This window comes from Paramisgurnus dabryanus, chromosome 14, assembly GCF_030506205.2.
Source record: "Paramisgurnus dabryanus chromosome 14, PD_genome_1.1, whole genome shotgun sequence".
NCBI classification, from domain to species: Eukaryota; Metazoa; Chordata; class Actinopteri; order Cypriniformes; family Cobitidae; genus Paramisgurnus; species Paramisgurnus dabryanus.
In genome coordinates this window covers 27,071,769-27,095,353 of record NC_133350.1, presented here as the reverse complement: position 1 = coordinate 27,095,353, position 23,585 = coordinate 27,071,769, and the positions used below count along the sequence as shown (strand labels likewise).

At 37.3% G+C, this 23,585-nt stretch overlaps 2 protein-coding genes across 3 annotated transcripts; both read right to left on the bottom strand.

The window, feature by feature from the left end:
- Nucleotides 1-258: 258 nt before the first annotated feature.
- On the bottom strand, nt 259-4,834 carry tax1bp3 (Tax1 (human T-cell leukemia virus type I) binding protein 3). Its single transcript, XM_065241829.2, has 4 exons — nt 4,689-4,834; nt 3,815-3,934; nt 3,623-3,700; nt 259-1,323 (listed from the first exon to the last, which is right to left on the bottom strand). The coding sequence occupies exons 1-4, from the start codon at nt 4,725-4,727 to the stop codon at nt 1,183-1,185; spliced, it is 378 nt and encodes a 125-aa protein (XP_065097901.1). The 5' UTR covers nt 4,728-4,834; the 3' UTR covers nt 259-1,182.
- A 1,141-nt stretch (nt 4,835-5,975) lies between these two features.
- Nucleotides 5,976-15,588, bottom strand: nr2f6b (nuclear receptor subfamily 2, group F, member 6b). 2 transcript variants are annotated; one of them, XM_065241827.2, is made up of 5 exons: nt 15,372-15,588; nt 13,765-14,083; nt 11,066-11,160; nt 7,516-8,091; nt 5,976-7,434 (listed from the first exon to the last, which is right to left on the bottom strand). In XM_065241827.2, the coding sequence occupies exons 2-5, from the start codon at nt 14,031-14,033 to the stop codon at nt 7,160-7,162; spliced, it is 1,215 nt and encodes a 404-aa protein (XP_065097899.1). In that variant the 5' UTR covers nt 14,034-14,083; nt 15,372-15,588; the 3' UTR covers nt 5,976-7,159. The 2 variants fall into 2 exon arrangements, with proteins under 2 accessions (XP_065097899.1, XP_065097900.1); XM_065241828.2 differs by lacking the exon at nt 15,372-15,588 and adding an exon at nt 14,165-14,548.
- Nucleotides 15,589-23,585: the final 7,997 nt, after the last annotated feature.

Below are 23,585 nucleotides of genomic sequence, written 5' to 3'. Positions count from 1 at the left end.
TTCTCTGGCTCCACGGACAATTCCTTCTGTGCATGCCTTGGCTCCAAACTGACATTTTTAAGTAACATGGCGGCGACCGTGGTCGGACATTTTTGGCTTCAATTCATTACAATGGTGGGAGGCGACGTCGCGTCGTCCATCTTTTTTTTACAGTCTATGATCTGGATTCATACATTGTTGAAAACATTTGGGATAAGATAAGTACACATGTAAACAAAAGTACACTGTGCTTGTAGTTTTTTTTTGGATATTTTAATTCAAAAATCTTACATAATGTGCCTTTAAGCAATTTCGACTGTTTTGTAAGTTACAGCAACACATCACTCAAGTGTCAAGATTTAAAATAGTAAGCTGAAATTACTTGAATAGCCAATTTGATTCTATAAAAATTCTAAATTTTTTACAGTGTATTAAAACACGCAAACTTTGTGCTAGAAGGGTCTTTTATTCACTGAAGTGAAAAAATATCTCCATACAATCAAATGCCAAAAAGTCTGTATCAAAAACATTTTCAAATCCAAACAGTACAGAAGAAAACAAAAGTATTGCTAAATACAAAATTGCAGTGTTATTGTGCCTTGCTTACAGGTGCCAAAAATAAACGTGGCTGCCCATCTTTCAAATGATAATGATCAGAAGGCGAAAATTCAACCATATGCAGAGACTAACATTGTTTAGTAAATACAAAGATTATAAAATGAAGTATTATAAAATAAAAAAACAGCAAAATTAGTGGTCATAAAGGTATACTTGTTTATTCTAACAGTCATAAAGTTTCCTGCGTTACATGATTTTGCACATTTTACGATTACAGATTTTAAGTATCAGTTGGCTTAAATTACCACCAAATAAACTTGTAGTTAATAAAGGAATGCTTTAACAGCATATATTATTAAAAATGCAATTATGGAATGCATACAATGCATTTACATTATTTCTATTAGAGAGCAATCATTTCAGTCAGTATAGAGTCGCCCCACATTAGTATACTGTTGCAGTACTGAGTTTAATACATAAAACAAAATGATCATAACTGAGAAGTTAGTCTACACTGAAAGTCTAAAATGGTCTCTTGGCATCACTCTTTGGCTGAGGGAAGCTGTTTAGTTCAAACAGCATCTGAACATGTGATTAACCAATAACAACATTCATTTGCTTGAATTAGTGTGTGTCAGATTTACATTAGTGTTGCATCATGGACTGTCTAACCGTTTCCTCAAGGGATTTTCTAGTGACGAGAAGCCTGACCACATCTTCATTCTTCTTGGTGAGTCGTTTTCGTGCCTGATCGTGCGTGACCATTGTCATGTCCCACCCATTCACCTATCATCAAGATTCACACCAATATACAAGTGATTATAAATAATGACTAATGAAGACAGATAATGGTTTGTGTTAATCACAATTATTATATGCAATGAGAAATTCATGTTTGTCGTATCTAGACGGCACAGTAGACATGTAGCTTTTTTACTGATGATCATCTTGTTTATTCATGATTTTTCACCTACAGTCTTTGGTGTAATATCCACTTTAAGTAAAGCAAGACTCAAAACTCAAATTCTGAGCAAGAAACCTTTTCTTGTTTAAGTGAACATAAACAGCTGTTACTCAGTATATTGAAACTTTAAGCAGTCTGTCTTGGGTCTTAAAGTGACAGTAGTCTGCTGCTTTTGTGTCAGAAATGTGTTGATTTCATAAAAAATAGATTTACATTTAATACAGATGCATTAAAACAAGATTTTAGTATTTGTATTTGTCATGTTCTGAATAAAAAGTAGTTTAAAACCATTATTAACTGTCTGGTTTTTACAATTTTCATTCAGGAGCAAAAATCTGCCTTTAAATTTGACAGGAGTAAAGATTTGTTATTTATCATGATAATTATCGATATCGACTGATATGGAAAACAATTTCTCGATAATTTTTTGGGTCATATCGCCCAGCCCTATTTAAAACTTGACTCTTCTGTATTTACATCGTGCAGCCTGCTATTGAAAGTTAGTCAGGGGACTATTTTGGGCGCTGCATAATATCACTGCGCCTGCTGCTGGCATGGTAAGTGCTCGCTTCCTGTAATCACATCACTACTAGAGCAAGCTACTGATTGGTTAACGTGGCGCGAATATCTGCCAAAGTTCATATTTTTTAACTTGCGCGTTTCCTGCGGCAAAGCTCAATTCTCACAGAACAGGCCATCCGTGTCGCGTGTTCCACACCAATCATGCAGAGCCATTCCCGCTTACCGAGCCACAGGATGCCTATTTGCATTGACTTAACATGTAAATTACTCGCGCTGGCCACCTCTACTGCATCTGGTGTGAACGCAGAGTAACACGATATAACTACAGAAGAGTCAAGTTTTAAATTAGAAAAATATTAAATACTATTAAAAATATATTAATATTAAATACTCTGGTCATTTTTAAGCACGATGCTAATGGTCTTATCGGTTTCATTGAGTTATGCTAAGCTATGCTAAAAGTGGTACCGCCAGACCCAGAGATCGAATCGATCAGCTGAATGGACAAAAACTGAAAAAATCAAATGTTTTAGTCTAGTGGAGCTGGAAAAAGAGTATTTTTTTTTTTAAAGTGCAATGTCCCTTTAACAGGTAAGTTAAAATGACTGTCACAGGAAACACAACCACTGTGCAACCTACTGTAATGTAGGTCTACTGTACAGTTTGAAAACCCCTGGATTAGATGATATAATCAGGGCTTGACATTCTACCCGCCAACGCGCCAAATGCGGGTAGATTTCGTCTGTGGCGGGTAAGACAGCCAATCCCACTAGCCACTTTGGCAGGTTGAAGATAATTTTTTAATTGTAGTTTTCTTAAAAGTTATGCGAAATGATAAACGATGCGCAATGCGACACTGGAAATCTACAAGTCCCGTGAACACTCTGCACCCAGCGCAACACACAGAGACCGTTTGTTGAGACACGCGTCCAATTAGCAGAGCGTTGCGGACCAAAGCGGCACCTTAAGAGGGCATGAGAGCTGATGGATTTGCGAATGCACAACAGGACGCAGTCTGAGCGCATACACACTTTGGGGAAAGATAAAACAATTGCATGGAAGTGATTGAAGAGATAAAATTGCGTGCACACTCTCAGGGCAAGAGCGGAGATAAATTCAGTGCATATTTCAAAGTTAATCTATGTATGCCTTACTAAGCATGTTTTCATGCACCTAAACATATGATCTATACAGAATTACCTGCTATATACCAGTTAATAAATGTTATCTCAATTTGGGTGGTCAGACTGCATTTGAAATTCAATCTGTATCTAATTTAGCTAAACCAAGTAAATTTGCTCGAATTAAAGTCATTTTAGGATGCCAAAGTCAAGTTTAATCATATAAAATGTATATTACCAGCAACAAAATTGTGGCCAGTGACTAGTAACTTTGGAAAACAACTAGGCACTTTGGCTGGTGAGCAAAAAAGTTAATGTCAAGCCCTGGATATAATGATATATAGACCACAGTGTCCTCTAGTGGAGGATCTTACGAAAAAAAAAAAACGCTTTTTGGACAAAACTCTTCATCATTGTAAGTAATCACAGATGATAACATCTAATATTGTGTTTGACATGTTTGAATTGAATATCTCACCTGCATAATTTTGTCTCCCATCCTGAGCCCAGCCACCTCTGCAGGTCCACCTTTAGACACACGTGTTACATAGATTCCCTGTGACAAATTATAAGAGTTTGACTGTCACATCACTGACATCAACAGCAGTTTACAACTACATCATACTGCAATGTGTCTGGCTGTTTAATACATTTAAATTAGCTTTTTTACCTTATCTGTTTTGTCTTCAGAAAAAGGGTTCTGATTTGGATCTTGGTCAATTCCACCTCCAATGCTGAATCCCAATATTAAATTATCACCATCCCGTAGCTTGTGAATTTCAATTCGTTGCTAAAAATACATAAATATTATAATGATATGTGATGTGAAGGAATATAAGAACATAAATAAGAATATATCCCTGAGTTTGAAGCATGTAGCACACACTACATGCTTCAAAATCTAGTAATCTTTCTATGATGACACAACCTACACTGTAGCTGTTTATGACCATATATGGCAGCACTACCTGCAGAACGGACACGAGCCACACCTGTAACACCTAACTGGCAGAAGATGATCATTTAAAATAAACACATTTTATAATTGAACCTCACTTATGATTAAGATTCTGTATTATTATTTTTTCCCAAAAATACTGTTATCAGTCAGAGCTTACTTACTTTTTCCTTATCTTTTGCTCTGCATGTTTAACTTTAGCTACGTCTCTGTTGCGTACAAGTTGTACTCAAATAAATGAATCGACATACAATTATTTTTAATTGACAAACGTACATAAGTTACAAAAATAATTATTATTAATGAACAGTTTTTTTCCACTCTTGCTAACGTTAGCATAACATGCTAACATGTCTCATACTATAAACGTATCTTAAAAGTCAAACAGCAGAATTAAACTGTTCTGCTATTTCCTACATTAGTTTTGCCATGAACCGTCATGTGTATTTTAACAGCTGTCTCGGTTTAACCTGATGATAAAATAAACCGATAGCGGCATTTACCGTATGTAAGACAAAGCGAAGTGCATTACTGATGCTAGTGCAGCCAACCATGCTAAAACTTTCTGAGACTGAAACAAACTCACCACAACTGCCGTGACAGGCTGACCGGGTATGTACGACATTTTTTTACAAAGGAAAATAGTGTTTTATTTCCAATTTAACTGACTATCTGTGTGATATGTACTGATATTAGAGTCCGTATGCGATTGTAATGGGTTCCTCCCCTTTATGTGTGTACGTTATGTGTGTGTAATGTAGGGGCTGGGCTGCACCCTGGCCCTGCACACACACCCTGTCTGAAATTTACATTTAAATTATTTATCATATTCATTTATTAATTTACACACATATGTATCAGCTGAACATAAGGCATTTAAGGACATTTGTTCATTTATACAGGCTGACAGAGATTTTACTGTAATATTGAGGGAGAGGAGAAGCACCAGCACCCAGTCACCAGCAGAGGACACTATATGCTTATTATTCATTCATTACGATTACGTAATCAACTAAACTGAGCAAGACTGGAAGTGACACAAAAAGTGTTTGAGGTAAGTTTAAATTCGATATTATCAGTTTATTTCGTACCATCTGAGATGTTGCTTTCAGCTCATTTCCCATAAAACTGTCAGGGTAAACGAAAAAGTGTCCACACGCGACCTAATGTCGTCTCGAAGTGTATACATAAAATAACTTTTATTTTGTGATTAACATTAATATCGTAAAAACTGTTTTTAATTTGTCAGCTCTTGTCAAATCTGCTTTATGTGATCAGAAAAATATGGTTGGCTTTAATCCCCAACGAAAATTAACCATGTTTTTTTGTGGCAAAGGTGTAGTAACGATGGTTTGTTTTGGGGGGTGGGTATTGATTACTATTAGCAAAACCATTTTTTCACTGCAGTAACCATGGTTTAACTATGTTTTTTAACTATGGTTTACAAAACCATAATTATTTGTGGTAACCATGGTAACCAAGACAAGAAGTTGTGGTTTAAAAGTGCATATTTTAATTTTTCTTGTCAAAAATGACAATCGTTTTGCTAGATAAGACCCTTATGCCTCGTTTGGGATCGTTTAGAGTCCTTTGAAACTCCGTTGAAAAAAACTGTTAAGTGTTGAGTTAAGTATTAAATGTTGGGCTCTATTAAAGTCCATTAAAATGAGAAAAATCCTGCAATGTTTTCCTCAAAAAACATAATTTCTTCTCGACTGAACAAAGAAAGACATCAACATTTTAAATGACATGGTGGTGAGTAAATTATCTGGATTTTTCTTTTAAGAAAATTGACTAATCCTTTAACCATAGTTTTAACCGTAGTAAAACCATAGTCAATTCTCGAAAGGTCAGACTTATAATACAGTATAGCTCTTTCTGGGATGTTTATTGGAAATCTTAAGCAAATACTCTTTTCTCTTATTTGCATTTTATTTATTTTTTCCAATACAGTCATGAAAATGCAAGTTCGTTTACAAATGGTTTTACATAAGAGCTTGTGTCATTCATTTTTTATTTTTAGTATGCAAAAATATTTGATGCTTTCCACAGTCAGCAATGTAAAACTTTACCCTAATTATTCGCCCAGATAAAAAAGTGAATAGAACAAGACAATCCAAAACATATAGGTGACATTCAGAATAGCACACAACAATATCCCTCCTTTTTTGCTGTATATAGTGTGTATACTATGCATAGTATTAAAAAAGTATGAGATTTTCTACACTGTCAGAAATAAAGGTACAAACGCTGTCACTGGGACGGTACCCTTTAAAGAGGTCCTAGTATGTACCATTTTGGTAGATATTGGACCTTTGAGGTTCCATAATGGATCTTTGAAGTACCAATATGTACAGATTTGAGGTACTAATATGCATCCTTTAGGTACAAAGTTGTACTTTTTGAAAGGGTGTACATTCACCAATACTGTATTTCTATACCTGTCACATAATCTGTTCAGATCACACAAACTTCCAAATGTAAAATAGCCATATTAAAGTCTTAAATGATATTTGAACACCACATTTATCATGCAACACAATAAGGTCCTGTGACATTAATGTAGCATACTGTACTACATTTTGAACCATGTACCTTGCATATCACATACAGTGTCACATACTATTTTAAAAAATTGTTTGCAGTATACAGTGCTGTACAGTGTGCTGTGCAGTATGCAAGTATTCAAATCCAAACACTGTTGAATCTTCAAGTATATGGTATACATCCCAACCTTTCGAGCACTTTGCAGTCCTTTATAAAGATGCTAAATGTAGTAGTTTACTACCTTTATATTAGTTCACTATGCTCTCCATAAGTAGGCATTATAACACTTCTTTAAAGCTTTGGATCAATGTCATATATCATCAGCACACTAAACTGTTGATACTGAGAGAGTGAGTTAACAACTGCATAGGAACATTTTAGTCATTCAGTATATACATAATCAATAAGACCCGAAACACAAAACCAACATCTCTCCATGCATTTACTGTGGAATCATGGAGAAAAAGCCTGAGATGGTATAATATGGGAACAAGCCCTCCGATTGTTCATCTACTGTCCGGGCACATACGGCCAGCCGATGGAGCTTCCGGAGAGCTGCATGTCCCGGATGAGCGTTTCGATGGGCGTCTTGCCCACCAGCCGCATAAAGAAGAGCTGAGAGATGAGGTTGGCGGGCACGGCCCTCAGGGCGGGGAGGCGGAGAAGAAGTCTGCCAAAACGCTGGGGCTGACCCGGATACTGCATGCGCTCGTACTCGGTCAGGGCTACCTGAGCTTTCTCCTGTAGGCTCTCGATGTGTGCCGGGTCTGACAGCCCACATGCATCTGTCGGAAAAACAAGAGTTTTATGGTATGGAGATTGTTTTATTGGATAAATTTTAGGTGTATACAAGAAACATCACTCACCTGGTGTAAAGAGAGCGATGGCTTTCAGACAGCTGTATTCGGCTGAATCCACCTGCAGTCGCGCCAGCTTGTCCACCTGGTCCTGAAAGACCCGCACCTGGTCCATAAAGGACACGACGCGGTCGGCCGGCATGGGGGAGGAGTGGAATCCAGCAGCTGCTAACAGGGGGGCAGTGTGGAGGGGCAGGGCGGATTGAGCAGCATTTAGGATAAACAGTTCGCTCCAGCTAAGCCTAAGAAGGGCCACCTGCTCCGACACGGGCAGTTCGGGAAAGTAGGGAATGTTCCTGGCCCACTCGATTGTGCTGAAGAGCAGCCTGGCCGCCAGCTCGCAGATATTGTCGATGCCCATGACGGAGGTGTTGGCCCCCGGGAGCTGCTGGCCGCACTGGGCTCCGTAACGGCCGCTGGGGTACGGCTCCGCTCTCAACAACTGAGAGATCAGTTCAGATACGGGCTGACCATTGAAAAAATCTCCACCCATGCCTGGAGCTCCTCCACCATCAACACCAACCCCGACCATAGAGGCTGGACTGATGCCTGCGTGCGAGGGAGGAATGCGGCCACGCTGGACAGCTGAAAAATGAAGGAAAACGCAAAAGAGAAAGATAAAAGATTATGTTGCGTTGCACTGTGTGTTATGTTGTGATGGCACAAAATGTGTTTGTACACTAAAGCCACAATCAAATGTCTGAATTGTATAAACGTATTATATTATATAATAAAATATTGAAACATGATGTATTTTTTAAATACAGCCCAAAAACTCAGTAAAGCTTTAATATATGTGTGTTTAATTTCAAATTGGAAGACGATAATGTTTAAAATCTTGTTTAAGACAAAAAACATTTGTACAGTTTTTGGATCTCAAACATTAGTGGAACATAATAAATATGAGTCTATATAATTAATAAAATATTATAATACACCTGTGGTTACTTCACTAGGCCATCTGTGTGAATTTGTGTAAACTACAAATAATTGGGAAAATGAGGTTATACTTGAAGAGCTTAGATGCAAAAGCCGTTAAAAGCCACCTTCGTCAAAAATGGGGTAATGATGTCGACAGAATCCTTTCGGCACATACAGATATTGTACATTAATCATACTTTCGCTTTAAGTTTGCTTAATCACGGCTTCATGCCATTAAGAAATACCAGTTTGTTGGCAGAATCCGTTAAACGGCTTTTTCAGCAAAGTCCTCTAAGTGCATGAAAGAAGAATTGGATAAATGGGGCGCAAGTAGTCAAGGTGCAAGAGTCTTTACCAGGTTACAGTAGGTTCACCGAATATATTAGGATATTGACCAAAATTGTTTGCCTTTATTAAGAAAATACAAATAGCAATGAAATGACAAAAGTGACATTAAGGCATTTAAATTACTGACTAATAGAGCCCGACCGATATATCGGCCGGCCGATATGAGCTAATTGCATTTATATCGGCATCAGCGTTTATAACGAAGAGAAACAGTCTCTCATGCTTCACTTATGTTATGAGTGTTGCATAGTTTGCCCACCAGAGGGAGGTCTGCAACTCCTCAGTTGACAACAGCGCCAGAAATCCACTACAGAAGAAAGCTATCAGCCAAGCCGATTGCAGAGCATTACACCCGGCATGTAAACTCAGAGAAAAAGCGGAGGTTATCTGTGGCGCGCGGCCGGCGAGCTCAGTGTCGTATTTGTAAACAATGGCGGGTTATGACTTAATATCCACGGTACGTATTTTGTTGTTTTCACATTTGTGGCAAACGCTGACAGTCGCGAAGTTGCTCGTGACCAAACAACATTGCGTGTGGCGGCATCAAACGGGGCTTCACAGAGAATGTGCTAAGGACGTCGGCAGTTTGGCAAATAGATGGTAAGCTGTTTTAAACAACTTTGGTAAAGAAATGCGGATGTTAGCTTCAGGTGTGCTCGACTTTTAAGCGGCATGTGTGTGGAAATGTCCGCAAACAGTTCAGGGGTAAACGCGTCATCTGTTTAAAAACGTTCTGATTGGCCCGAAGCTTGTCCGTTGTCCGTTCTTAAAGCAGGTAATCCTATATTTTTCGTTCACACACAGCACTTACCGGTAAATTACTTTCAATCTCACTACCGGTCTTACTAGTAAATTGGGAGCACTGATTTACCAGAAAGGTTCTGTTCACACAGGCCTGTTAACTGCAAATGTTTTGATTCAGACTGCACAAAGAGAAGGAGAGAAGATATACGGGTCCGTTGTGAATGTGTCTGTGAGAGCAAATATAGTGTAGTTACAGTAACTACAGTAGGTGCGTCAGAAATGATTAAACCAGACGGGACATGTATTATAATTTATTTACAGTACACAGACTGTTAAAACCAGCTTCAACTGGAAGTAAGTAAAAGTGTTAAATGTTTAAAACCAGACAGTTTTTTGATCATTTAAAAAATATATACTTTTCATATCCAATTGTTTAGTCATTGAGGCTGTAATCTAAGGCTTTTTAACATAATCCCTTCTGGAAAATGGTTTATACGGCCCACATACATAGAACAGGCAGATATTTTGCTATTGAATGTTGTGTAAGTGCAGTTTATAGGAAATGGGTCTAATATCCAGTTTATTTTAAAAATCAAAATATCGGCTTATAAATCGGCTCTTTTCGAGTTAATATCTGCATCGGCCCCCAAAAATCCATATCAGTCGGGCTCTACTGATTAATAACTTTTTCATTGCCATTAAAGTGAAGTGACTAAACCTAAACATAAGATCTAAACTCTTCACTTATAGCATAATCTTTCTACATGTGCTACTTGGTTTGAGGTTTGTTAACTAATGCAAGATGAATATTCATACTTTTTTTAAGTGTCCAGTGGTGTTAAGATGCCTTTTTAAAGGCACCTATTATTATAAATGTGAGGTCACATTGATAAACCCCGCCCACTTACAGTGCTTCGAAATTCTTAGGCATAAAATCAGTTTCCGCCCGCGTGGGACTTTTACAATGCATCTCATGCAATATCCAATCCTTGTCGCATTGTTGATACTGAAACATGGTAATCTAAATCTATGGAGGAGATTGAATTTAAATAAATTGCGGATATTTGAATATTACATTTCTGGTAATAGACTACAGTGAACGTCCTGTCAGAACGTCCACTGCAGGCATCGTTCTAAAAACCATGGTTACCATGAGTACGATGCCCATTCCAACTAAAGTCTGATGCCCATTCCGACTAAAACAGTAAATGTTCATAATTCAATTTGAAGGAACTAACAAAATTCTACCTTCTGTTCAAATTTCATGCAAATATCTGATAAAATGAGAAAGTTACAAGCAAAAACATGTGAACAAGCAGCATTTGCGATCACACACCTTCCATTTATGTTCATATAACTTTTTCCATATTAAAAATATCAGAACTTTCTCAATCCTCAACAGATTTTTGGGGGGGTTTTGAAAATGTTGTCATCATACCTATTATATTAAATCTTGTAAAAAGGCCATAATAGGTGCCCTTTAAGGCCGGTGTATATACACAAATTTAACTTGATTCAAAGTATAGTGATTCAGGTTGGTGCTGACCTTCTTTTCTCATACCGACTCGGACGCATTTCTTCAGTCGGCAGTACTGACACTGGTTACGATGATGCTGGTCAATCTGACAATCTCTGTTTGACCTGTGGAGAAGAGAGTTTAGTTATAGATGAGTACAAGATTAATACATCAATATAATTGTGAGCAAACAAAACAGTGAAGTAAAGTAAGATGGGAATTCACCATTATATCAATCCTGTATATTATTAAAATGTCAAAATTACATAAAAGCAAGATTACTCTTCGTATTTATATCTTCTTACAAACAAAGAAGGAACTGCACACAATCCACAGTATTTACAAACCAACATCACAGTAAATAAATACCCAATTACCAATTAATAATAAATGAATGATAATGTTGAATGAAATGTATCAAAGTTTCCATTGGCCTTGTGTTTTAGCTACTTAAGTTAATGAATCACCATCTTAACTAAAATTCCTTAAACTAAATGAAACTGACAAGTGAAATAAAAAGACAATATGACACAAAAACAATATTTGTTACATTTTGTTTACAATGTAATGTAAAAATCAAAATGTATTATTTGTATTTAAAATCTATAATTAAAAATGTATTTATTTTTAAAAAAAGAGCCAAACAGAAACATTCCTTATGTGTATATTCTTTATATTTCTGTTTAATTTATAATTCACATTTTTTGTCTTTTGCGCATGCAAATACCCATGTTATTTTGAACATAGCCGCACAGCAAGTGCACGCAGTGCATTGCGCTCTTTTTTAAAAAAAATACCAGTTGAAAATACTTCAACTTTTAGTTCAAGCGCATTATAAAGAAGGAGGGGAAGCGAAGTGTGGAATTTTCCGCGCGGTTTAGACGCAAAATGTGAACAGCCCCTTAAGCTGTCCTTCATGATCTTTTGTTCACGAAGAGCTCGCCAGTGGTGTTCAGGTAAATTATCAGTCCTATAACCTTGGCATGAAGGACACGATTCTGTTCATTCATTCCTAAAGTTCCCATGGCAGCAAGTCTAATGTTAGATCTGCTGCCAGAGGCCTGTAAAACACACAATATGCACAATTCTCTCTCCATGGCCATGTGTCTTTGTGCAACATTCAGCTATAATGCTTGGCGGATTTAATTGAGTAGAAAATTTTTTTTTTTTGTATTTCTAGCAGCTTTTTTAGCATTTCCAAGTAATGTGTTTTATAAATAAAAATGCTTCACTATCAAATGGTTTTGACACAGTATGTTAAAAAGGAAGTCCAACCAGAACCTTTATGCAAGTAATGCAAAGGCTTCTGCACATCAATATCCTATATTGTCTAGTCAGAAAACAACACAAATTATGACGTAATAGATTTTTAAATACACCTGTGAAGAGGTATTTTGTACCAAAAGATTTCACAGTGGGCGGGGCTACCCAGACCAACTGCAAAGACACAACCTCTTACTCAGAGATTCTGGAAAAAACACAAAAAATGAGAATCGGGAATCTGTGTGTTTACACACATCCCATAAAGATCCTGTGAAAACGCAGGTCATTGTCCTGTATTCCAGTCTCCATCTCATGAGTATGTAAATCATTTGTTTGCATGAAACAGTGAAATGTGACTATCAGTAAGAGGTTAACAGAGTTCACGGAGAGTTCAGCCAAATTCCTTTACTGAGCTTTATGTGAATTGAGAGCGTGTGATTGGCTGACCAATGACAGAACGCTTACAAGGAATTTCATACTTGTGTAAAATACACGTCATTGTTGAGTAAAGGGCGAAAATGTCATATTAAAAGGATGTGGGTATTTTTGGCATGTAAAAATAGTATTCTGGTTAAATGAGTCATTTATAGGTGACTTTTTAATCTTGTTTTCCAGTAAAAAATATCTAAACATTATGATTCTCTTTAACATTTATCTTAAATAAACAACTTTTACCTGCCATACAATACAAAACTACTTTTCTTTATAGGTTTTTTATCTTATTTTTCAGGTTTAATAGCTAGACATCTTAATATAATTTTTATCTTTGGTTAAATGTCTTATTTTAAATCTTTAAATCAGTGGTTCTCAAACTGGGGGCCGCGAGATGGTGCCAGGGGGCCCCAGTCTTATGACATTTATAAAAATACATTAATTTGTCATGAATTCTGTGTAATTAAACCTAAAAAAAATATGGCTACCAACCAACAGCACTACTTTTTATAATTTAATATGTTTTTTTTTATTAAAATGTTATGTTTTAGAACAGATTTGTCATACATTTTCTTTGGGGGGGCCGCGAAGGAATGCATCGCACACAAGGGAACCGTACGCTGAGAAAGTTTGAGAACCACTGCTTTAAATCTCAAGTATTATTATTACAAAAAAAACAATACAAAAAAATATGTTTTGTTGCAATCCTGTGTGATGTCACTCGTCTGGATCGTAATGTGCCGGTCACACTAGACTTTGAGCATGCTAATATTTTTTTGGACGTTGCAGCGGATATGGACAGGTCACGCTTCGTCCATCTTATCTGTAGAGAAATGTCACGCCTTGACGTACCGACTATCTACCGGTCTTCACATGATACGAATTCGCAGGGCATATTTGACTTTGGTATTTGATTTTGCGAAATGCAAAATATGCGTTTCCAGTCTGGCGCATTCGCATGCCTATGAGTGAAAGTCAATGAAGCGAAAAGTGTACCGTGACCGCCCCTTAAGTCATGCGCGTGGTGGTCTCACCTGCAGGTGTAGTTGAGGTTACGTCTGATGCTCCTCTTAAAGAAACTCTTACACCCTTCGCAGGTAAAAACACCGTAGTGTTTTCCACTAGATTTGTCCCCACACACCACGCAGTCCACCACGCAGGCCTTGTCCTCCTCGACACCCTCCGCGTCGCTGTTCCCCGCCCGGGGCGAGCTGCCCTCCTCCTCCCCCCGCAGGTAACCCTTCTCACTAAGTCCATTAGCGTTGCCGTTGGGGTTGGCCCATCCCCCGCTCACCATGGCCATCTCTGTGTACACCGTCAGGAGATCCTTGAGAAACCTTGAATCCGTTTAAGCTGCAGAAAGTAAACCCAACAAATCAAACAAGTTTAACAGCACACCTGCTTACCACATTCACATGTCACCGAAGCTCACACCTGGTGCTTTTTCTTCACTGTTGGTCGTCTTCATGACCTCTAACCACAAACCCCATTAAAGATCTCAAGCTTTCATTGCTTCGATGAAAAGTTCAGACAGAAGGTGCTGGAGCTCACAGGAAACAATAAATTACACGTAAACGCATCCAGACGTTTGGAAAGATGTTTCCCTCCACGTGCCACTCGGATTAAACAAAACTCCTTCTCAAAGTTTCACTTGGAAACTGACACTACACGAGGAAAGCCTATACTTCATGCCCCTAGTAACCAACAAGTCAAACCAGTTCTTTTCTGCGTGGGGAAACACAAGGTTGTGTTTAGAGACGTTGAGGGTAATAAAGGTCAAATTTGACTCAACCTGCCGCTGTATTTTGTATTGCTGATGTTTTGTTAAGGAAAGTTAAAACTAAACTAAACTAAAACTAAAGTGAAAGATTACAAATGAGATTGAGATTAAATGGAGCTGTGGCTTATGTGTCTTGCTAGTGCTAAGAAAAAGACCTTAGGGAGATTTCATAACAGTGTATAAACATGTGCTTCGATTTAAAGGACACACCGTAAAATAAAAAAAAATTAAAAATTAAAGTTTTGGCTTGTAGTAAATTGACATAACTCATAAACAAGTTGAAATTATTTAATTTGTTAAGTTAAAGTAACATAAAAATATATGTTGATTTAACATAATTTTTTACAGTGCACCAAAATCCCAATATGAACCCAATATTATCAAATCATACTCAAAACGTAATAATTTTAATTTTGCTTTCCACATTAAGGTTTTACTGCTATACTTTGTCTATTTTATGTAATTTTCTGAGGTAAAGTTACTTAAATGAACATAACTGAAAACTCTAAAAGCAGCCAAATTTTCTGAACAGTTAAAGCAGACGTGTTAAAGTCCATAAAAATTTGCATTTAAACTTCTTCACTTGGGCTGATTTGCAAAAAGCAGAACAATCGCAAAGCCGAAAGCACACATCGAGAGCACACTGGGTAATGATAAACAGAGCGCTCAGCCCCCACCCTGATCCTCAAGGATCAAAGTTCAAACAAGTTCCTCAGTTTCTCTCTCTGTCTCACGTAAAACCGCAAGACCGACACCAACTGCATGCACACAGTTCTCAGGGAAACAATGAAAACCTCACGAGGAACATCTCGGTACCCCGTAATCATATTAGTATGCCATAAAGACAGAGTCACTCCATACCTTGTTTCGTCAGTGCCGGTTTGTCCAGCCGTACAGACATTCCCAAGAACCGACGTGAAGGTTTTTCAGCTGTCTACGGCTTCCCATCATCTGCCTTTCTCCATTCATCAGTAAACCATAAGAGCAAACAGCCAAGAGAGACAGCTGACCTATGAGTGTCTGTGGTGACTGACCAACAAGCCTCGTTCTGTTCTCTCTCTCTCTCTCTCTCTCTCTCTCTCTCTCTCTCTCTCTCTCTCTCTCTCTCTCTCTCTCGCTCTCTCTCTCTCTGTGAGTGCTGAAGAGTGAGCAAGCGTGTGTCTGTGTGTTCAGGGATTTGACACTGCTATTCAAGCCCTCTGGTTGCCATGGCGCCGGCTGCCTTATAAGGGTAATAGAGTCAAAGAGCAGTGAGTGGGCTGCAGGCGCTCTACACAAACAACTAGGAATGTGTTACCACACACACGGTTAACCCCTCAATGGTTGACCATAGGTACACTTAGCACACATCTATAGATGGTAAGATTTGAACGTAATTGTGAGATGAAGATCTCAACACTGTGAAGATAACGATAATGTGCGTCAGTGTCACTACAGTCATATCACGTGGCTTAGTACAAAGCAAACTTTCTCAATCAATAGTTTTGTCGGGGTTCCAGCAAAGGTATCTTTAAAAAAGACCTATTTCTTGTAATTAAATATAGTGGGAGCAAGTAGAGATGCATCGATATATCAGCCAATAATCGGTATCGGCCGATAAAAGCAATCGGCAGATAGTTTTAAAACAAGTCATGACCGATATATCCTGTCAATCAAAAGAGAATACCGCTACTTGATCTGCACTATCCAACCACGGCACTGCTATTTAGTGCAGAGATTAGCTCATTTTAAAGGACACACCCAAACACAGAACATTTTTGCTCACACCTACAAAGTGACAATTTTAACATGATCTACTAAATTATCTACATGGTATTTTGAGCGAAAAGACACCAGAGACTTATTTGACTTCTTTAAAAAGTCTTGTAAAATGTTCCCTTTAAACAAGAAAAATAACTATTTATACATTTCAAATTTAGGATAACATTCAAGATAAAGTAAAATATTCTTGTTTCAAAGTGATAGTTCACCCAAAAATTCATTTTTTTCACCCAAAGTTATTCCAAACCTGTAAAAATTATAAAGGAGGATTTTTTTACGGAAGCAGGAGCATCAGTCACTTCCATGGTAGAAAAAATACTATAGAAGTCTGGTTTTAAACATTGCTCAAAATATCTTTCATTGTGTTCAGCAGAACAAAATACTTAAGGATGATTATTATGACATTATGACAGTATTTTTATTTTGCATGAACTATGCCTTTAAAATCACCATAAAACGGAAATTACGTTTGTCGTCTTTTCCGTGTCATGATGTATATCTGAGTGAAACGGTTTTTGAAAAGGAAAAAAAGTAGGGCCGGACTTGATTTCATCCATCGAAAATTGACTAAATTTTTGGAAAGTTGGGCCATATTTGTAATTGCTAATCGCTGCCATTTTTTCCGGGGCAGAAAGTATTCTCCGATAGCCCCGCCTTCGCACCATTCCTCGCGACAGGAAGTGAAACAGTTCGAGGAGAGCAGGAGGTTAAGGTTTTTAATAAAAAAATAAGTTTGTAACATGAATTAAAAAAGAATAATAAAGTGCACAGATATGTCATTTATAAAAAATACTACTTTTAAACGTTAAGAAAAATTTAAGGATTCCTACATTTTACAGTACATGAAAACTAGATACATTTCTGATTCAGGCTACGTTTATAGGGAAACGATCTGAAAAGAAAACGCAAAGTGGCGTTGCGTTATCACTTTAAATTCCGCGTTTATACGAAATCTGCATGCATATGGTGACGCAAAAGTGTGTGATATTCGATTTAGTATGGACTCCAGGTGGCTAGGTGGCAATGTGAAGTACTGACACACAACAACACCAAGTCCACGCGCCTGCGTACAACCTTCTTCCTTGTTCTCCCAGGTCTCATCCTGCCGCCTGTTTTGCCTCTGATGGAGGTCATTAATGCAACTTCTCTAGCTGTGAATATTTCGTACAACTGCTGGAAAGACTCTTGTATATATATCAGAGCTGCTTAAAGGTCCGACGTATGGAAATAATTCTACATGTTTGTTGTTATTTTCCTGAAATGGCGCATGTCTGTGATGTAAACGCATACGCAACGAGAGCCACCGTGAGCAGACTTTTGCGTTTTTACCCTTTAGACGGGGACGCGACGGTAGATCGTTTTTAAGATTTCCACTCTGGAAGGTGGTTTCACTTTTTTGCGTTTTTAAGCCCCAAAAACGCTGTCGCCGTGTAGGCACATCCGATAAAATATTTTTTACGTTTTCACCCTTGAGCGTTCTTGTGTAAACAGGCCCTAAGAGAAAGGTATTTTTCTATGGCGTCACTCATGCTGAACATGTTTTATGCTGTATGTTTCTCAACTAAAGCTCATTTCATAAACCTTTAGCTCAGACATGACAGTGTTCAGTATGTATCTCTGATCAGACCCAACGGTTTGCTTCTTCTTAATTTGAAGTCCTAATTTATTCTGCTTGAGTTATTGTGTACTGTATGTCTACTGTAAACATTGTGTATTTCTGCACTGAGGAGCTCAGAGCTGCGATGTTAATCTGATTTAAAGCTTTGTAAGATCCCTGTCTGTGGAGGAAGCTGCCGGAAATCTGTTGTGTACTCATCTGATTGTTCTGTCTTTTATACAGAAATCTTTCTCAAAGCATATTCATATTTACTCCATGTAAAGTATTATGTCTGAATGTCTGGTAAAAGAAACATATCATCATGAAAGTTTATTTTGTGATAAGGATACACTGAGTGTTCATTGCTTCCTTTATTACAGCAAATAAAATAAAATAATAAATAAACATACAATTGAAATTATTGCATGCAGCATTCAACCAAACAGGAATGAGTATTTTAGAAAGTGTGGTGTAGCCTAATAGTAGATATAGTACAAGTGCTTTCAAACTGATTGCTTTGAGGTGCTATGATTCTTGTAATGGATGACTTTTACCACATGCATTTAAATATTATATTATATTCAAATGAGCCTATTTTAAATGCCATGTTCTTCTCTGCATTGGTTAATAACCCAGAGGGTCTGAGTTTCTAGCTCAGGTGTTGAGGAATGTGGTTAGTGGGTTTAATCTTTAACCATCTCATAGGTGTAAACCATTTGCTAGAGAAATTCATCGTGGTGCTGTCCGAGGCACACGAGAGGTCCGTCTCCTGACATTGCGAGACCTTTGACCTTCACAGAGAGATTTAGCGTCAGACACTGACCAGTGCTGCACAGCGGGCCGTACGAACATCTGCTGGGGCCACAACGGATCACGACAGCACCGAAAATTAACATCCTGCACCCTGAGAAAAGCAGAGGATCTGCCCTCATTTGGTGGGAAAGTCACACTGAGGCGATTGTTATTCAAATGAGCTGACCCTTCGTATTGATTATGAGTTTTTTAAAGATGTCGCACACAAAATTAAATATTTAGTCAGGTGCACCTTTAAAAGTGGAAACATTCTAATTATTTTTTAAGGTTTCTCTAAATTTAGCATTTCAAATGAAAACACACATTGCACTTAAATTTTGTAAGTTTAATCAACTTGAATTTACGATTTATTTTAACTTTCTTGACTAGTGATGAGTTGCTACACTGCAAAAAATGATTTTCAAGAAAAATAATTCTAAGTATTTTTGTCTTGTTTTCAGTAAAAATATCTAAAAATTCTTAAATTAAAATGCTTTTTCTTGATGAGCAAAATGACCCAAGAAAATAAGTCTGGTTTTCAGACTAAAAATTTCAAATTTAAGTGATTATATGCATAAATTCAAGAAAAATTCAAGAAAAATTTGCTTACCCAATTGGCAGATTTTTTTGCTTGTTTTATGTAAAATTATAAAAATAAAGTTAAAATAAAGTAAGCCTTTGAACAAAAGTGGAAAACATTATAAATATTTTTGAAGGTTTCTCTAAATTTAGCATTTATGAAAACATACATTGCACTTAAATTTTGTAAGTTTAATCAACTTGAATTTACAATTCATTTAAACTTTCTTGACTAGTAATAAGTTGCTACACTGCAAAAAATTATTTTCAAGAAAAAAATTCTTAGTATTTTTGTCTTGTTTTCAGTAAAATTATCTAAAACTTCTTAAATTAAGATGCTTTTTCTTGATAAGCAAAATGACCCAAGAAAATAAGTCTGGTTTTTACACCAAAAATTTCAAATTTAAGTGATTTTGTGGATAAATTCAAGAAAAATGTGCTTACCCCATTGGCAGATTTTTTTGCTTGTTTTATGCACAAAATCACTTAAATTTGATATTTTTGGTCTAAAAACTAGACTTATTTTCTTGGGTCGTTTTGCTCACCAAGAAAAAGCATCTTAATTTAAGAATTTTTAGAAAACGAGACAAAAATACTAAGAAAACTTTTTCTTGAAAATCATTTTTTGCAGTGTATAAATTATAAAAATAAAGTTAAAATAATGTAAGCTGATTATACTTGATTATTATAATTTATAACTTCTCCCTACTCAAATAAGTTGAAATTAAATGTAAAATAAAGTTGATTAAACTTAAACATTTAAGTGCAACAAGGTTTTTTTCTAGTGATGCAAGAACTTCATAATCCATAAGCAAAAACATAAAAAATGTTATTTGAATTCAATAAAAGAAAACTGTTTGGATTTTTGCAGTACTTTTTAGTATTACTTATATTATTGGCTCCTTAATTGTTTTTGATAAAGGTGTAAATACGTTTGCATAACAAGAAATTAATAAATGTGGTTATTAAAAATACAAAACTACAATCCAACCATTAGTACAGGCGCCACACAAACCGGAGATGTGGCACAAGAGGTCAGCCGGGGTTACGCTATAGGATCCTAATACGCTGAATGAAGACATCTTATTTGTTAAAGAGATTACAAACCTGTAGCTTTCACCAAGACCCCATGCGCTCTGCTTTCACCTTTAAGATCACATCTAATCCATCTCTTATTGGAAAAGCAAGTTAGGGTTTTACACAAGGTCAGTGTTTGTGTGGCTGGGTTAGTAATATATTCTCCTGGTTTTATGCGTTGATGGATATGTAATAGTCTTTATTGTGTTTGTGTCACATGAAAAGAGGATAAAGGATATCACATATAAGATTCCCTCTTAATTGTTTCAGCGAAAGCAAGTGCTTATGTGTCTCCTGCTTCTCAGTTTGTTCTCCTAACTTAAGATTTTGGAAGTCTGCGTATTGTTTCTGCATTTTCACACTTCAAGCCAGGATAAAAAAAATCAAGCATCACCTTTGAATGAAACATACGTGTGAACTCCAAAGCTGTAAAAGAGCAACGCTTGACCAACAACGTTTCCTCTGGGAAGAAAGAAAACAAAGCATGCTGGGTCATTTGGTTGGGGTCAAAGCTCTTGTTTATCTGAATAGCGCTGTGTTTTTCTGCTAAGTACTAAGTGTGAGAGGTGAAGAGTGAAAGAGGGAGGGACCGAGGTAACAGGAAAGGAAAACAGAAATGGAGAGTCGAGAACAGAATTGATGTCTGTGAGAAAAAAAGAGCATCGTCCAGTCACGATCCGCTCATGCTGTCCGGCTGGAAGTGTATTTTAATGTGACATGATGTTTGGGGTAAATGAGGTGACCTTCACCCCATTCACCCCATGGGTCAGAGCCTGCTGGGTGTGCGTGTGCTTTTGATGCGGAGGCGGGGCCCTAATGACCCTTCCCCCATGCTGTGATTGACAGCTCTTGTTTTCTGTGGTTTTTTCCCAGGCATTTGAGCATCCCCTGGTTCTCAAAATAATTTATACATGACAGGCGCTGCAGGGCTTGTGACACCATTGTCTTTTACATTTCCTCGTATGCTGTCAAATTTGAAATTCTAATTTCTTCTTTAGGCTGACTAGTATCATATCTATATGCCGGCTAAGTTGTTATTCACACATACATGTCAAATTTGGCATTAAAATGTGAATTTATGTCTTCAGTCGATGTTAAAGACAGAGAAATATGTTTGGAAGATTGTTTAGTAACATAGCAAATTCATTAAACTTAGTGGTTTTCAGTGTATTACTTTGTGGTTGTTAGAGTGTTTCTGTGCAGTTGCTAAGATGTTCTCAGTGCTGTATTTTTAGCACATTGCTTTGTGGTTGTCAAGGTGTTGATATGCAGTTGCTAAGATGCTGTCATTGTTTTGTAGCTGCGAAGGTGTTGCAATGTTAAGGTGTTCTGGGTGTTTTTAGTATATTGATTTGTAGTGGTCAGGGTAATTATATCCAGTTATTAAGACATTACTGTGATTTTCAGTGTATTGCTTTGTGGTTGTCAGGGTGTTGCTATGAAAGTGCTAGGGTGCTTTGAGTGGGTTTTAGTGCATTGATTTTTGGTGTTGTTATGCAGTTGCTAAGGTGTTCTGAGAATTTTAACACATTGCTTTGTGGTTGTCAGGGTGTTGCTATACAGTTGCTTAGATGTTCTAAGTATTTAAGCACATTGATTTGTGGTTGTCAGGGTGTTGCTGTGATAAGGTGTTCTTAGTGGTTTTCAGTGCCTTGTTTTGTGGTTGCCATGGTGTTGCTATGCAGTTATTAAGATGTTCTCTGTGATTTTCAGTGTATTGCTTTGTGGTTGTCAGGGTGTTGCTGTGATAAGGTGTTCTTAGTGGTTTTCAGTGCCTTGTTTTGTGGTTGCCATGGTGTTACTATGCAGTTATTAAGATGTTCTCTGTGATTTTCAGTGTATTGCTTTGTGTCAGGGTGTTGCTATACAGTTGCTTAGATGTTCTAAGTATTTAAGCACATTGATTTGTGGTTGTCAGGGTGTTGCTGTGATAAGGTGTTCTTAGTGGTTTTCAGTGCCTTGCTTTGTGGTTGCCATGGTGTTGCTATGCAGTTATTATGTTCTGGGTGTTTTTAGTATATTGATTTGTAGTGGTCAGGGTAATTATATCCAGTTATTAAGATATTACTGTGATTTTCAGTGTATTGCTTTGTGGTTGTCAGGGTGTTGCTATGTTAAGGTGTTCTTAGTGGTTTTCAGTGCCTTGCTTTGTGGTTGCCATGGTGTTGCTATGCAGTTATTAAGATGTTCTCTGTGATTTTCAGTGTATTGCTTTGTGGTTGTCAGGGTGTTGCTATACAGTTGCTAAGATGTTCTCATTGTTTTGTGGCTGTAAGGGTGTTGCAATGTTAAGGTGTTCTGGGTGTTTTTAGTATATTGATTTGTAGTGGTCAGGGTAATTATATCCAGTTATTAAGACATAACTGGGATTTTCAGTGTATTGCTTTGTGGTTGTCAGGTGTTGCTATAAAAGTGCTAGGGTGCTTTTTTGAGTGGGTTTTAGTGCATTGATTTGTGGTGTTGTTATGCAGTTGCTAAGGTGTTCTGAGAATTTTAACACATTGCTTTGTGGTTGTCAGGGTGTTGCTATGTTAAGGTGTTCTTAGTGGTTTTCAGTGCATTGCTTTGTGGTTTCCATGGTGTTGCTATGCAGTTGTTAAAATATTCTCAGCAATTTTCAGTGTATTGCTTTGTGGTTGTTAGAGTGTTTCTGTGCAGTTGCTAAGATGTTCTCAGTGCTGTATTTTTAGCACATTGCTTTGTGGTTGTCAGGGTGTTGGTATGCAGTTGTTAGGGTGCTATGAGTGGTTTTCAGTGCATTGATTTGTAGTGGTCAGGGTGTTGCTATCCAGTGGCTAAGGTTTTCTGAGTATTTTAGCATATTGCTTTGTGGTTGTCAGGGTGTTGCTCTGTTAATGTGTTCTTAGTGGTTTTCAGTGCATTGTTTTGTGGTTGCCATGTTGTTGCTGTGCAGTTGTTAAGGTGTTCTGAGTATTTAAGCACATTGCTTTGTGGTTGTCAGGGTGTTGCTATGTTAAGGTGTTTTAGTAGTTTTCAGTGCATTGTTTTGTGGTTGCCATGGTGTTGCTATGCAGTTGTTAAGATGTTCTCAGCAATTTTTAGAGTATTGCTTTGTAGTTGTCAGGGTGTATTGCTTTGTGGTTGTCAGGGTGTTGCTATACAGTTGCTAGGGTGCTTTGAGTGGTTTTGAGTGCATTGATTTGTGGTGGTCAGGGTGTTGCTATGCAGTTGCTAAGGTGTTTTGAGTATTTTAGCACATTGCTTTGTGGTTGTCAGGGTGTTGCTATGTTAAGGTGTTCTTATTGGTG